Consider the following 14887-nt stretch of genomic DNA (forward strand, 5'->3'; position numbering starts at 1 on the left):
CTATAAAATGCGCAATGTTAATTTTACTTACAGAAAAATAGAGAATTTAACAGAATTGTCAAAGGTGATGATACCTTTGTCATTCTGCTACCTCAAACAATCCTACCCATCTTCTGGCTTCCTGACTTAACTCAATATTCTTCTGGTGAGAAGTGCTTGGAAATAGCACTGTTTCCATTTGTAAATGAGTATGGTGGAGGGAGAAAGCCGAATGATGTGGGTAACACAAAATCAAACAGATACAGAGCTGACAAATGTGTTCTGTTTTAGACTTTTATTTCTTCTCTGACTTCAGTAGAGAGTGTATCTCGCTATTTTCTGATTACAGAAGAATACCAGTAATAGATTAGACCTTTCAAAAAATTAGCAAATTGAGTTGCCAGGCATCCTGGTATGACAAACATGAACAGCTCCAGATAACTATCTCCCTACAGATATGGCTGTATAGGCTAGTGCACAGTTCAGCAAGCACATAAATAAATGCATAACAAACAGGGCATTGCATGCATGTCTGGGTTTCTAGCTTAACAAACTGCAAACAAATAAGGCTTTACCATATACACTCTCTTCTCCCTTCACAGACTCTTTGTATCTTTTCTTTCCCCAACACCCCTGTTTCCCTTACCTATTACTTCTCTTCTCCACTTACCCATACAGAGTTCTGTTGCTCTTTTGACTCTACTGAACAGACTTTTCATTAGAGCCTGCTGCAGTGTTTCTCAACCACTTTCTGTTCCTTCACTTCTGATTCCCTATACATACATTATTGAGTTCCAGGCAGATTTTAAAGTCTCATTTTGCATTCCTTCAAGGTCTGCTTTACTCAAGCCCAACATTTTTTTTTTTTTCTGTTACAGCTCTTTGTATGGACTCTCATCAGTAATTCAAACCTGAGGATATTGTGATTGCATTGTTAGAACTTTTCAACTCCAAGCTTATCTATCATGCCTACATTATTTCTAGTGATTAGCTGCAGTATCACTGTTAGGCTTGTAGGCAATAACATCATTTAAGGGAGCAGCCTTGTTCTGCCTTACTGAACATTCAGCTTTCTGCATTTTTATACCACCAGCTTTTTTATTTCCCCCCATTCTGTAGCAGAGTAAATGAAGTCACTTGTTCCTGCAGAGACTTCTTTTAGAGTGATTGTATTTAAGACCATCAATCTTTTGATGTAACTCTTAATTCAATAACTTTTTAGTCCGTAATATCATTCAAAATTTTGAGACAGACTGTGTCACTCTGACCTGCTCTGTATCTTGATTTTCCACAGTGCTTTGTGCTTATTCCTTGCTCTAAGCTTTCACTAATGTTAACCAGAGCTCTGAAATGCATAACAACCACAGACTATGCAGAATGAAGGACTTCTGCTGCAGCAGACAGTAAAGTTATCACCTACTAGTATAATTCTATAGCACTAATTACTGTCCTGATGAGCCTCTTACAGCAACCAACTGCAAGCACTTCTATATATTCAAGACAATAACCAAGGCTACATTCCTAAAATGACACAACACTGCATCTGCATGATGCAAAGTGCTGAAGTAGTACAAACTATGCAAGTTCAAATTTATCTAAAAATTCTGAAGGAATGGGCAAATCTTTGGACAAATGAGATATTGTCTGCATGCATGCAGACAGAAAGAGAGCTGACATAAACATCTTTTTATGCACTCTCAGTAAACCGACAGAAATTCAGAAATGTGCTCATCATGCCCACGCTTGATCTAATCTGTACTGCCAGAAGATCACAGCCAAAAAAAATTGGGATTATTCTCTACCATTTGACAACGCAGGTGGGAGAACTCTCTGAACTGTGCTTTGTTCTCTGAAGACGAGCAGTCAGATCCAAGAATACACTGAACTGTAACATCCTCCTTCCCCTGCCAGTGAGTGCAGCTCAGCCAAGCTGGAAGAGCAGGCAAGCCCCATCACACCTTGGATTCATGCTGACTTCTGCTTGGTTGGAAGGAAAGAGGAAACATCCACCAGGCTCTGACCAAGAAAGCCTTGGTCATTAGTCAGGCAGTAAATCCTCTTTCCACATATTCAGAAGAGTAAGACTTACTAGTTTGTCCCCAGTCCTATAGTGGACCTTCAGACTAGAGCTCAATAGCATCTGTCACCCCAGAAAGCACTCAGCAACAGTTCACATCTGTAGAAAGAAGCTGACAATTTTGACCCAGTCTGCTTTTAAAAGATGACAGCCACACGTTCACCCTGATTTCTGATGGATCTTTCACAGGGTAAAGTATACCTTTTACCTGTAAACTCAACACGGTTGGATTTGAAACATGTAAAATAAGACACAAATTGAAATCTTGTTTTATATGTGTTACCAAGCCTCCTCCCTTGGTTTGCCTTTCATTTGGAAATGCTCTGGCTCTACTAATTGACTGAATTAGTATCAAATTACATCTGAAGTTGTAAGCACATACTTAAATCAATACATAATATAACTCACATGCCATTAAGGGGACCCTCGACTTTTGGATTGAGAGTGGGATTTAAAGCCAGGAACTCAAAACTGATCTCAGCTTGACTTTTGACTTGTCTATTATTATCTTTGTTCCATACTTTACAGGCCAATTGTAAGATTTACTCTGCTAATGTCAGTATGTGCTTTGAAGATCCAAAGTGCTATGTAAGTGCAAAGTACTATCACTTATTCAGCAGTCTTGTTTCCTACATTGGTCACATTTGCACAAAGCATGCCTAGCTTTTCAATCAAATTTTGCTAGGTTTTGCTAGTCCTTTCTTCTCTTTCATTTTTCATGAAACATTTGCTTAGTAGAAGTTTTGGATCATGGCAGTTCACATCCAGCAGCAGGGAAATCATCCCTTGCAAATGGTGTCTAGCATGTTTACAGCCACACCACCTAGTCCTGCTTGAAGCAAATCTTCACAAGACAGTGCTCAAAACAACAGCTACAGTATCTTAGAATTTGTCTTCCCATTATTCATACTAAAAATGGATCTGCACCAGTGTTAAGTACAGTATAAAAACCTTATTTAGAGCTGAGGTAATGCTTGGTATAGCCAGGCATTACTTTGCAAATTTTCAAACCACAGTTCTTGGACTCTGTCTTCTTACAATCATTAAACTGTGATAGCTTTTCTTAATTCAGGAATAGGCTTTTGTGCAGTGGAATATTCCAGGAAACCTCTTCATGCAGTACTGCCATGTCCCGAGTTTTCTTTAGGGGAAACTTGCCGCACTGCTCTCTACTTCAAGAGACAAAGACTGGATACTACAGCTTTCAGCCAGTCTCTCTGAATCCAGCACAAGGCCAGCCCATTTGCAACTTTAAGATTTGGTAAGTTTTGCTATGAAAATGATAAGTGTGTATTAACTGGAACCACTTCTGTAAAGAGGGATGAAGCCTGGAATACCTGATAGCAGGCTCTCTAGAGAACTGCAAGATACGGCTTTTCTTAACTATTTGGCTATATTATTTCTGTTCACTTTGGAATGAACAGTATCAAACATCTAAAAAAGTTTCTGCTCACACATTTAATGTGGTTTAGTTTTCTTCTTCTAGACTATCAGCATCAGAGACCTTATTGCCTCAGCCATCTCCTGCAACTTTTTGCAGGGCTTTTTGTGCTAGAGACTTTACAAGTTAGTTTGGTTTAGCACTAATTCATGCCCTTTCTGAGTTCAATTTTTACATTAGTCAGTACAGCTTACAATTTATTTGACTAACTGCTTAATGACCTATGAAAAAAAATTGTCTTAAACCCATAGATTTAGTAGAGCTGCAGAAGAACATGCATCACTCCTTCATGGTCTTTCCACAGGTACTTGTTTCAATATATATATAATGAAAGCAAATACCTTTTATGTGTCACTCTGTTCCCCTTAGCTTTTCAAAGCCTGATGTAAAAGGAGCTGTACCATCAAGAGCAGCTTTCACAGTCAGAATTACTCAGATTAAGTTTTCACTTTTAAAGCAAAGTACATTTACATAACCACGTCTTCCACCTCTCTCCCAGTCTACATATCCTAATTAATATGAATTGTTACACAGGACAATAAAGATTTTGTAATTAGGTAATATGGTTAAAATATGATTTTCCAAAATAAAAACCTTATATATGACTCTGATATGCAATTAAGTCATCCACATCCTTACTGAAACGCTCCTTTCCCACTGCAAGCTCATCGTACTTCTCTTGCTTGCCGGGCTTCCCTGGTGGTTTCCGATGTTTGTGTCAGAAAATAGAAGTTAAAAAAGTTTTACCTCTCGCAAGAGAACTGTGCACAAGACCTGCTTGGGTTTTTTTTTTTAAGACACTGCAACAAAGAAACAGAATAGTTACCACTGGTAGGGTGCTGTCAAGCACTCACATTTGTGTTCCTTAGGACTGTTTACTCCAAGAGGCTACAAAGATACAGAGTTGATGTGGCACACACAAGTATACACCAGACAGTGAAAACCATTGATTAGCTTGCTCTGCTCCTTGTCTGGAAGCTGTTGGGTAGAGTCAAAGTTGCCATTTCCCTTAAGATGCTCATAAACCACCATCAAGACTTCAAAAAGCTCAAGAAATGGCAGTGGACATTATAAACCAATGACCAAAATCCCCCTGATTCAATACTGAGATTTTCTTTTGATCAGCCTTCTGAAAAGAGTGTGCACCTTTGGCAGTGACACAGAGCCACTGATGTGCAATCCTACCTGGCATTATGTCCTCCTTAGCACTGCAAGAATTATTCTTGCAAGATGAGTCACTGTCCTTAGAGGGCTGTCAGCCTCTTTCACTCAGAAATAGGTTCTTAAATATTCCAGAAGAAATTTATCATATGTCAGTCAAGGTATGGTTAAGAGAAATTAAGGGAACTGTGTGCCTGCTCCCATTCTGATGTCTTTCTCCTTACAGTACTGTGCCAGACAAGGAAGAAAAAGTCATCATGTTACTTTGGAGATAAATTTCAGGTACAGGAGTAACCAAAAGCCACTGCTTCACATACAGGTAAACTACTCTCATACCTTCCTTTGAAGCAACACTTTCTTGCAGGCACAAGCATTAACGTATTGTATTCAGGCATGTTGTGCAAAGCACCATTTCTACAGCTGGCTTCTACCTCCAGAGCACTGGTGGGATCTGCACATCTGACTGGGCTCAGCCTCACTCGCTGATGTACAGTGAATGGCTTCTGCTGAGTCCTGTAAGGGCTATGACTCAGAGTACAGCTGTCTGCCTACAGAAGCAGCGTGTGCAATCTGCTCCGAATACAAGCGCATGGGCACACCACCCCAGCCTGAGCATGGTCCTTAATGTTCTTTTTAAATCCCAGCCAGTGCAGAGGTGCACATTTTCTGACCTTTTACCATCCCTTTTCAAATCAGTGATCTGTGCAGCTGGCCTCATGTCCAGAGGCTGAACCCCTACCTGCTACCTGAATCAGACTAAATGAAATATGCTGTGGGTCCCACCACATACCGGTAATTCCTCAAGACAGCACAAGGAAGACTATACAAATTTTGGCAAGTTATTTGGGAGAGGAGACATCTGGATTGTATTCCCTGTTCAGTTGCTTTGTGCAAAGCAGAGCAACTTTATTGGGAGGGACTGAGATCCTTAACAGCAAATACACTGTAAAACTGACCTCTGTCTGGAAGAACTTGAGTCAGAGAGACCAAGTCAGAGACCAAGTCCCAGACGTCCCAGGCAAGCTCTAGAGCTACTGATAAATCAGCACTGTGTTACTCTCTCAGTCTTCTGAGTCTTACAAATAAGACGTGCAGGAAATACATACATTTTATATACATGTTGCGATACATCTGCGGCTTTGTGCTCCAGGAACTAGGTGAATGTGTGCATGTTCAGCAAGGGCAACATAAACATCTGTAAGAATTTTGTGCTCCCTATATAATAGGCTTACATTAAAACAGCTGAAGGACTGCACACCATGCCTTCAGTTGCACTGGCACAATCGCACGCAAGGCAAGGCTGTAAAACAGATTATTGAGGCTGTGACCATTTAAAAAAAAACAAAACAACACATTACCAACCAATCACAACAAGCAAACAGCAAACTAATTAACCCTTTTCTAAAGTAATTTTCAACTACATTGCTTTGAAAACTCAGTTTACAACACAGCATGATGAGCATTTCTAACAGCCCAGCTGAAGGAACAGCAAATTTTGGTGTAAAGGACAGGCACAATTGGCCAGAGACAGCAAAAAATTCTAAAGCCAGTTTTGCAGTTGAATCCATTATATTGTGTAACTAACTTCTGCATATAAAACCAATTGCTAGGGTCAGGTTTATCAGAGTTGTTACTTTTTTATCTTCAGATAAAAGTTGCCAGGGCCTGCCATATCCATAAAATCATCTGTTTTTTTGTCTTTCTTTCTTTCTTCCTTTCTTCAAAGTCATAGCTCCAGTTGAAAAAATATATAGATACTAAAGCTACAATTTAAAAGTACTGTGACAAATTACTTCCTCCCCAAGATGCTACAAATATAAAAATCAAACAAAATTCAACTGGAATTTGAAGTTCTCAGCAGTTCTGACAAGTTAGTCTGAAAATCTGACCCTCAATACATGCATGTAGGGCATCAACAAACTCTTATTTTTATACCTACCCACAAAGAAAAAGCAAGACACTGAAATAAAGAAATTACTGCATATATTCAGATGGATAAGTATCTTGCAAAACGAATAACTATGCAAGGAAAATCATTAACAATAGAGCCATCTGCTGTATTTCAAAAAAACTACACCAGCAAAGAATCTGAAAACGTTAAAATGCTTTACAACCTGAGTTTTTCACTACTGCATGTTAATAATAACTGATCGTTATGATTACTACATCAGTTTAAGTTACAGCAAATGTGTATTTCTTCTACCTCTTCTAATTAAAACCAATATTTACTGGCATAATACTGATCCTCTGTATCTAATGATACCAATTGACATTGTAGCTGAGCATGTAAATGCCTGAAATGCTTCCCCTTTCATTTGAAGTAAGCACAGTGGTGTGTAAGGAGACAATGAGGTCAGTAGCAAGTTGAATATTTATTTAAATACTGACAAGACACTAGATTATATTTTCTTGCTCTAAAATAAGAAAAAAATTCAGGGATGAAGAGTTTATAGTAGGAAAAAAAGAATCAACACGAAAATTAGGGTACGTTTAGAAGACAGACTAACCCAAGTGTTTCTAGTATATCTTTACATTTCTTTCTATTAATACACTTGAAGAGTCCTGTTTCAAACACAGTGGAAGAAGCAGGTGCCTAGAACAGAGCCGAAAGAATGTAGCCATATCAACCAATTCCCAGTTTTGCATTAACACACATCCCTAAAATCCTGGTTAAACAAGGGAAAATTGTACCAGCACAGACCCAAAGATGCAGAGACTATATTGTTGTAAATCTGGGCTCAAGTAGGTGCTTTGCTACATTCAGTGGCAGTAGCTATGCAAAAAAGTAATTCCTACAAGCAATACATAGCCCCTAAAAACTCCATCATGCTCATAGGAATGTGTTTCTTGGCTGAAAGGTTCAGAATAAAGGCAGACAGACTTCTAAATATTGGGTCAGATGTAACCGAGTTTTCAAAGACAGGAAGACTGGACACCTTTTGAAGTGCCAATTAATTGTTGATAGTGAGTGCCACTGATTTTGAGCATTCCAGTTAAAACCAGTTATATCCTAGCCCATCCAAGTGCCTGATGGAGCATGTGGTGTTCTCCCCCTTACTGCATTTCCAGTACAGCTGGTTTCTCAAACCACACTCTAATAAGGGTGGTTAGCAGAAATGATTGTAAACCAGAAGAGAGAGCTGTCAGCATGAATCTTCACAGGAAAATTCCCTCTCCATTTAAAATAAGCTTATGACGTATCTACCTACGCCACATCTGTAGCTCACCACTGTTGCTTAGATAATACATGTATCTGCCCCAAATATATGTGTCCTTATTAAATATACCAAGGATCAGATATTTTACAACAAATATTACTCATTCCACAAATTTTGTCGCCGTTTTAGGTGTTATTTAGCATTTGATGCAGTTTTTTGTAGGTTATACCAAAAAAAAGAAAAAGACTTCATTACTATACCTGCAACTTCAGCAATTGCTGCATAATAGTTTTTTTTTCTACTTTGGGCAAAACTAAACTTTCACACCTAGAATTTTTTAAGCTTCATAAATAATATAGCAAAGACATTCTTAGCTTAAAAAGAAAACATCATATATTTACCTGCCATCATAGCTATCATACTGGCTTTGTAGACATTAGCAAGAGACCCCAGTTCACCCGTTGATAAGATTGTTTTCATACGAGCTTCTCCACAGGCTTCACGGCACTGACGGATCTCCTCGTAGAGACCTGCGGATAAAAGCGTGTGAAAATGATCAAAGTTGCCTGAGAGACATTTTCAAGTATGGCTGTAATTTCCACTTCTGGATTAATTTCCAATCTTATAATTAGTCATAGCACTCAAGAACTTAAGTTTTGTAAGTTCAATAAATTACATGACTGGAGGTAATTAACAATGCCACACAGTTTCAGACTTAACTTAATAGCTATTAATGTCAGTTCTCTCAAAACTAAGAATGTGCACAGTATGCCAAACACTCATGAATACATCAGGAGTAAAAAATGCTGTGATAGTCAGGATTGATTTTAGAATAGCTTTTTCAGCAATAAATGTTAGTACATTGAATTAGTACTCGGGGACAGCTGTGTTTTCCTGTCCACACCATGTCATCACACTCCTTTAGCCACATTTGCCAAAGGGCTCAGCCTAAAAGACCCCAAAGGTGTGACCAAGTTGTCTAATTACAAACATTACAGCCATGTAAAATGCCACAACATATTCCCCTTGGCTTCCCCCTGCCACTCCTGGAGGCTCCACGTCTCCATTCAGTTTCCTAACTTTCCACCTGGTACCATAGGACCATCTCATGAACTCTGATGATGGAGCTTGATGCCTGTGTTTAGGCATCTGAATCCCACTTTTTAAGGTTTCTGAAAATAAAAACTTCCTGAAAAAACAATCAGTGTGGCCTGCTAATATCCCTGGTGAAGAGAGACTGAGGCCTGGGATCACACCTCAAGAATCTGCAAATCCGCATGGATCTGTGTTTACAAACCACCTCAAGCAGTTGCATTACCCACAAGGTTAATGAGGACTTGGATCATTCTGTGTTGTGACCTCAGATGGCCCCAGCAAGGGCAAAGGAAGCACTGCAGCAGGAGGGCTAGCAGGACAACATCTGTCTAGCATGCTGTGGAGCTACAGTTCCAAGGCCCCTCACTTCTGATGCCCCACACTTGCTGAGAAGCCAGCTGGAGTTCAGGAAGATTTGTCATGAGTCGCTTTGTACACACAAGCACTATCACTTGAACTGACACAGACAGCAGGTTGACTTACATAAAGCCTTTAGATTGGAGATAAAGCAGACCATTATCTCTGTATCTTGGCACCAGCTGGAAAACAAAAAGCAAACCCTGCCCTGGAGTTGCCTTCCCTCCCCACAGACAGCCCCACTGCCTTTGCAGGGCCTCTTGCAATCAGCCTATCTTCTGACCTTCAGTTCTCCTTAGCTCTCATCTCCACGCCGCCAGCGTGTCCCTGACACAAACCAGCACACATCCCATCTGTACTCACCGCCACTCAGTGAACTGGCATGCAACACAGCTGCAGACAGGGAGAAGCAGGGACAGGGAGGACAGACCAGCATTTGGCTGCTGTTGGACATTGTCCAGGGGAGAACTCCCTCCTCCCAAACTCCTGTTTTAGAATTTATGAAGTGTCATGCCCAAAGGCATGCTTAACTTTCTAAGTTTTATACTTTCACAGACTTGGAATAAAATGGATATAATTGACTTTAAAAAAGCTACAATTTGTGGACCTGGTCAGGTAACACAACTGAAGGAGCACAGGGAATCCCTCCCACCCTTCCTGGTAAAAGTCAGCCATAGCGAGAGAAAAGCAGCTCCTACAGTGTACAGCAACCATTTCTGGAATTTGAATTAAGGAAAAAAAAAAGATGCAAAATAAGCAAGCTGGATCCTTTGCAAGAGAGTCCTTTTCACACATTTTACTCAATCTTCAAACATACAGCCAGAAAGTTCTGTTATGGAATGCTAAATACAGCTTTGAACAAATCCTTCTTGCTAAAAAGGTCTTGGATATGGCTATGAAGACTGAAGTCTTTCAGCAATACAAACTTTATTTTCCCCTCAGTCCTGAAGCAAGACCTGGAAACACACAGTAGGGTTTGCCAGGTGCTGGACCTCCCCTGCATCCATGGTGCTGCTGCATCCTACTGCAGCATATCCATCAGCACACCAGGCAGCCGGGGCTGGGATCACTGGGGTGATCTGCCGAGAGGTACTACACACGTTAGTAGACAGCTGGCTAATGCACTTAGCAAGTCCCTTTAGAGACACCAGGCTTCACCTTGGTTCTTCTTGTGTACCAAAGGTGTGAATTAATCAGTACTAGCATGCAGTCTAACATGTTTTATTGATCAATTGATAATACTCTAGAAACCTACATCAAATCGAGACTCAAAAAAAAACAAAAATACAAAGAACTTGTGCTATTTTCTTGTGCATTTGATAACACTGCTCATGTTAGATCCAAATGCAGTTTCTTTTTGTGGAGTTACTCTTTCCCAAAGCTTTTGGAAACCCAGAGAAGCAGCCTTCATCTTGCTCTTGTTTCAGTAACAAGAAGAAAAGACACGAGTTTTTTCTACCTTTAAGATACACCACCAAAAATGTCAAAATAAAATCAACGAAATGTACATTTAGGTAGGATTCCATGAAAAGAAATTGTATCCTTATAGCTGCTGTTCACTGGAGTTAGTACCACAGCTACACACCCTCTCTGTTGTTGGAAGGTTATTTTATATGCAATTAGTGCCAAGAGCATTTGAACTGTCTCACTATCTGACAGCATGGATCAACCCACAAACAAGAACAACACAGGATCTTCAGTCATCTGTGCCTATCAGTTTAGCTGAGGTGGTGGAAAAGTGGGCATGCTTTAATGGGGCAGCTGGGTAGGTAGTAAATACTGCTCTTTATTCAGAGACCAGTTATTACAGAAAACAGCTGGCATTCATAGGACATTCTCAACCTTACCGTAAAAGCACAAATAGAAATGCAACTAACTCTGGTACAGAGCACGCCAGTCCCAGGGCAAGCAGGAACTCCTTTGCTACAGAGCAAGTGCAAAAACTCCTACTCCTTTCAAAAATAAAAAAGAAGTTTCTGTACCCAGTCAGAATTAAATCAAGGCACAAATAACTTGATTATCCTGAAACTTCCTGGCATCTAAAGGATGGGTGAAGTTAATCACACTTGAAAATGCACTCAGTGTTTCAAGGGGTCCTGGGCTGCTTCTCGGACAGTTTGTGCTGCCAAAAAGTCCATCGCTTAACTATTCAGTTCTGTCAAGCTGAACAGGAGCAGAGCTGGATGCTGCAGTTCTGGGAATATCTGTGACCTGTGCAGAACACCAGTAACTGACACAGAGCTTCTCAGGTTAGCAGTAGTGGCACAAAGACTTTGGGAAAAACCTCTGTCAAAGAAAAAACTGCTGTGAGTTGAGGCCACCATGAAGAGGTTGCAAGAGACTCTCTGCTCCTGACTGATAATGACAAGGAAAAGAAAACTGAGAGCTCTCAAATCAAGAACATCTTGAACACAGCACCAAAATGATCTATTCTAAAAGAAGTCTAAGTCTTAAGCTGGAGTAAAAAAAAAACAACACAAACCCCTAAAGGAAACACAAGCCCCAAAGCAAGCAAACCCTTACAGAACATATTTGGAGCCAGGATGCTCACTGATGTAGTCTGTACTAACTCCACTGACTTGCCCATTAAAATTGATGTGACATAAGAACCTTAGATCTGTTTTTACTGGATGCATTTATAGAAATCAGAAAAATTCAGATTTTATAGGAAAAAAGAAATACTTTCATAGTTGTAATTTTAATTTCACTGTCATAAAATATCTGTTGGAAAGTGTCCTTTTTGTGGTTTTCCTAAAAGTGTAACTATTATATTATATTGATTTTAGCAGCTATTAAATACACCAAAGAAAATGTTCCTCCCTCTGAACACTTCTCAAGCAAACATCCCTGACAATTACTGCTGGCTATAACCTGCCCTAAATTGTCTAGATGGTCTTTTGCTTTGGTCTAATACATTTGTCCTAAGAATTATAATATAAAGGAAATTATCCATATCTCCTACAAAGGAAATTAAAATATTAAGAGGAAAAAAAACCCACAGCTAAAAGTTTTATGAAACAGCTCTTCTCCAAAAATATAGCGATAAAAACACCTTTTTTTTTCTTCTTTTTTTTTTAATGCCTCTTATTTGCTGTTTTTATCTAGTCAGTCACATTGACTGATGTTAAGGGTAAGAAACTGAGACAAGGAGGGAAGATGTTTCAATTTCTGTTAGACCAAAAGCTCAAGGTAATCATGACGGGAAACTGGAAAATGAGCTGGAGTCCCTTCTGTCTTGCATGTTAATGGCAGGTTTGTTAACAAAATGACAAGCACAAGGCTATCAGCACAACACGACTCCTTCAGTTCCACTCTCAGTCACATATGTGCAACTCCAGGCTCCAGTGATTCCCATTAAACTGAAAACAGAGCTTGACTTCAAGAATCTGAGCTGCTTCTGACAATATAAGACAGAAACTGTGCAACTAGACTTCAAGATCCCGCATCAGCTTGCACACCTAGAAAATAGTAAATCTAGCTATATTATTTCTGAACAACATGTGGAGTCTTTTCTAAGCCTCCAGAGTGGGGAGTGTATTTTCTCTGTGCTGTTCATAAAGTATGTAGCACAAAAGGGGCCCCTAAACCCTGAACAAAGCCTCTCACTCCCATTCAAATAATTACTAACAGAACTGAAAGGCAGCTTTCATAATGAGGTTATATCTACTGTATTTCATTGATGCAGCCGTGTTCAAACATCTTACAATATACTGGCATACTTCCCTTATTTTGTAGGAAAATTCAAGTGACACAGAGCAAGTGATGGGTTAGCAACATCTCTGAAGCTGCTGACAGTGCAGTATGTCCAGGTGTTCACTAAAAGCTACAGAAATAGAAGTCATATTACAGCACCCCAGACAGCTTCAGAAGGTACAGCAACGCCAACATATTAATTAAGAACAGAGGAAAAAAAATAAATAAATCCAGTTTGTTTGTCAAATTCACCTGTGCTCATCTTTTTTTTCATATAGAGTCCACATTCTGTGCCTTAAGACAATATCCACATTCTCTGCCTAAAGACAGTATCTAAATTTTGATTTTTAAGCTTAATCCATACTTCATCAAGTGATACAAGACAATGGTTGAGTAAACTGTTGTAAAGTAGTATTGCTTTAAAAGTGAATAGGTTGTAAAAGATATATAAGTTCACTAACTTATATCCCATTTAATGTTATTTTCCAGCATAATTTAGCTGTCCAATAAAGCTGCTTTCATGTTCAGCACTTTTAAAAAGATTTTAACAATTACTTTATAAAGATCTAGAAAACCTATCCTGAGTGTCATAAAGAGCTCCAACAATATTTAAGGACTGCTTTAAAATAACTTGACATAATTGGATAGACACTAAAATATTTAATACCCAAACAAGCCTTTGAAACAAATCACAAAGCAAAGCTATTATATCATGGTGACCCCAATTATTGCACAGGCTAGAAGAAAAGCTAAAAATATATGAATGGTAAGATAAAGCACTGCACCACATACATATTTTTGTCAATAACTCCTGATATGGTGAAGACAGGCAACAGGAGAAAATAACGATAGACATATATTAGTGATATAAGCATGAGCAGAGGTTCTGTCATAACTGCAAGGCAGCTCTAGTTGATGAAGTACCTTAAACACAGGCACAGTTACTGTACTAGAATTTTCAGTTTTATGTAATATAGGGATTTCTTCATCCCTTCTTCTAGCTTCCTTAAACATTCTTGTGTATCATATTTAATCATTAGATAGAGATGGAAACCTGCGTGTTCATACAGCTAGCACACATTTATTGAAAGCTAAGCAGGAATTCAGAGTACTAGATTTTTTACGAAAATGTTCAGATCACCTCCTGAAGTAATTTTTTTGGATGGGCAGGTTAAATATAATTTTTCACCCTGTAGCATCATGGCTTGTACATTCTGCTCCTGAGGTAGACTGTTTTCAAGACCATGTAAATATGTGCCCAACACAAATTCACATTCATGACTAAACTGTCAGAAAACATTCGGAAATAATTTCAATTCTGCTCTCAGTAAAAAAAAATAAATATATAAACTAACCATTGCTAAGAAAATGACAGCTTTCAACCTTGTCATGACTTAAGCTCTGGGTAAAAGACCATGCATTCCAAATAAAAAGTCATCCTTAATTTATTTAATTGGTAAACTGACAGCTTTATACTACATCCATCATTGCTATGTCTGTGTACTCCTCCCCTGTAAATTGTGATCACAAAACCCAATTCATTTCCCATATAGAAAAACCTAAAAATGTATGTCCAGTTCATTTCAGTCACTGATACAAGCTTCCACTCTGAATCTAGCCTTGTATTTCACCTCTGAGTTCTCCTTCATGTAATCCAGGGCAATAAAACCTCAAGCCTGCATTTGCAATTGCTTACATGCACTAACTTTCTGATCCCTGCTCCATGCAACTTCCACTTAAAAGTGGTTTGTACCATGAAGTCTAAAGCATGGCAACCACAGTTATCACCAGAAATTGAAACAATTGCAAGTTGCTGCTCATGTCCACTGCAGTGGTCTTTTTTCAGTCTTAGTGACAGATCACTGATTCTGCTGACTTTGTATCCAAGATCAATACATCTACCCAGCAGAGCACAGCTCCTGGAGG

General features: G+C 39.1%; 1 protein-coding gene across 2 annotated transcripts in view; it reads right to left on the reverse strand.

Moving 5' to 3' along the window:
* The window catches only part of DERA (deoxyribose-phosphate aldolase), a 51731-nt gene that overhangs the window by 19577 nt on the left and 17267 nt on the right, over positions 1-14887 (reverse strand). For both annotated transcript variants that reach the window (XM_061444668.1, XM_061444667.1), the window contains one exon: positions 8218-8346. In XM_061444668.1, the coding sequence (XP_061300652.1) occupies positions 8218-8346 (129 nt within the window). The remainder of the gene's footprint in view (positions 1-8217; positions 8347-14887) is intronic.

This window comes from Pezoporus flaviventris, unplaced genomic scaffold, assembly GCF_033815535.1.
Source record: "Pezoporus flaviventris isolate CSIRO_AGI_PZ_B2104156 unplaced genomic scaffold, CSIRO_AGI_Pfla_v1 ptg000002l, whole genome shotgun sequence".
Classification (NCBI taxonomy): domain Eukaryota; kingdom Metazoa; phylum Chordata; class Aves; order Psittaciformes; family Psittacidae; genus Pezoporus; species Pezoporus flaviventris.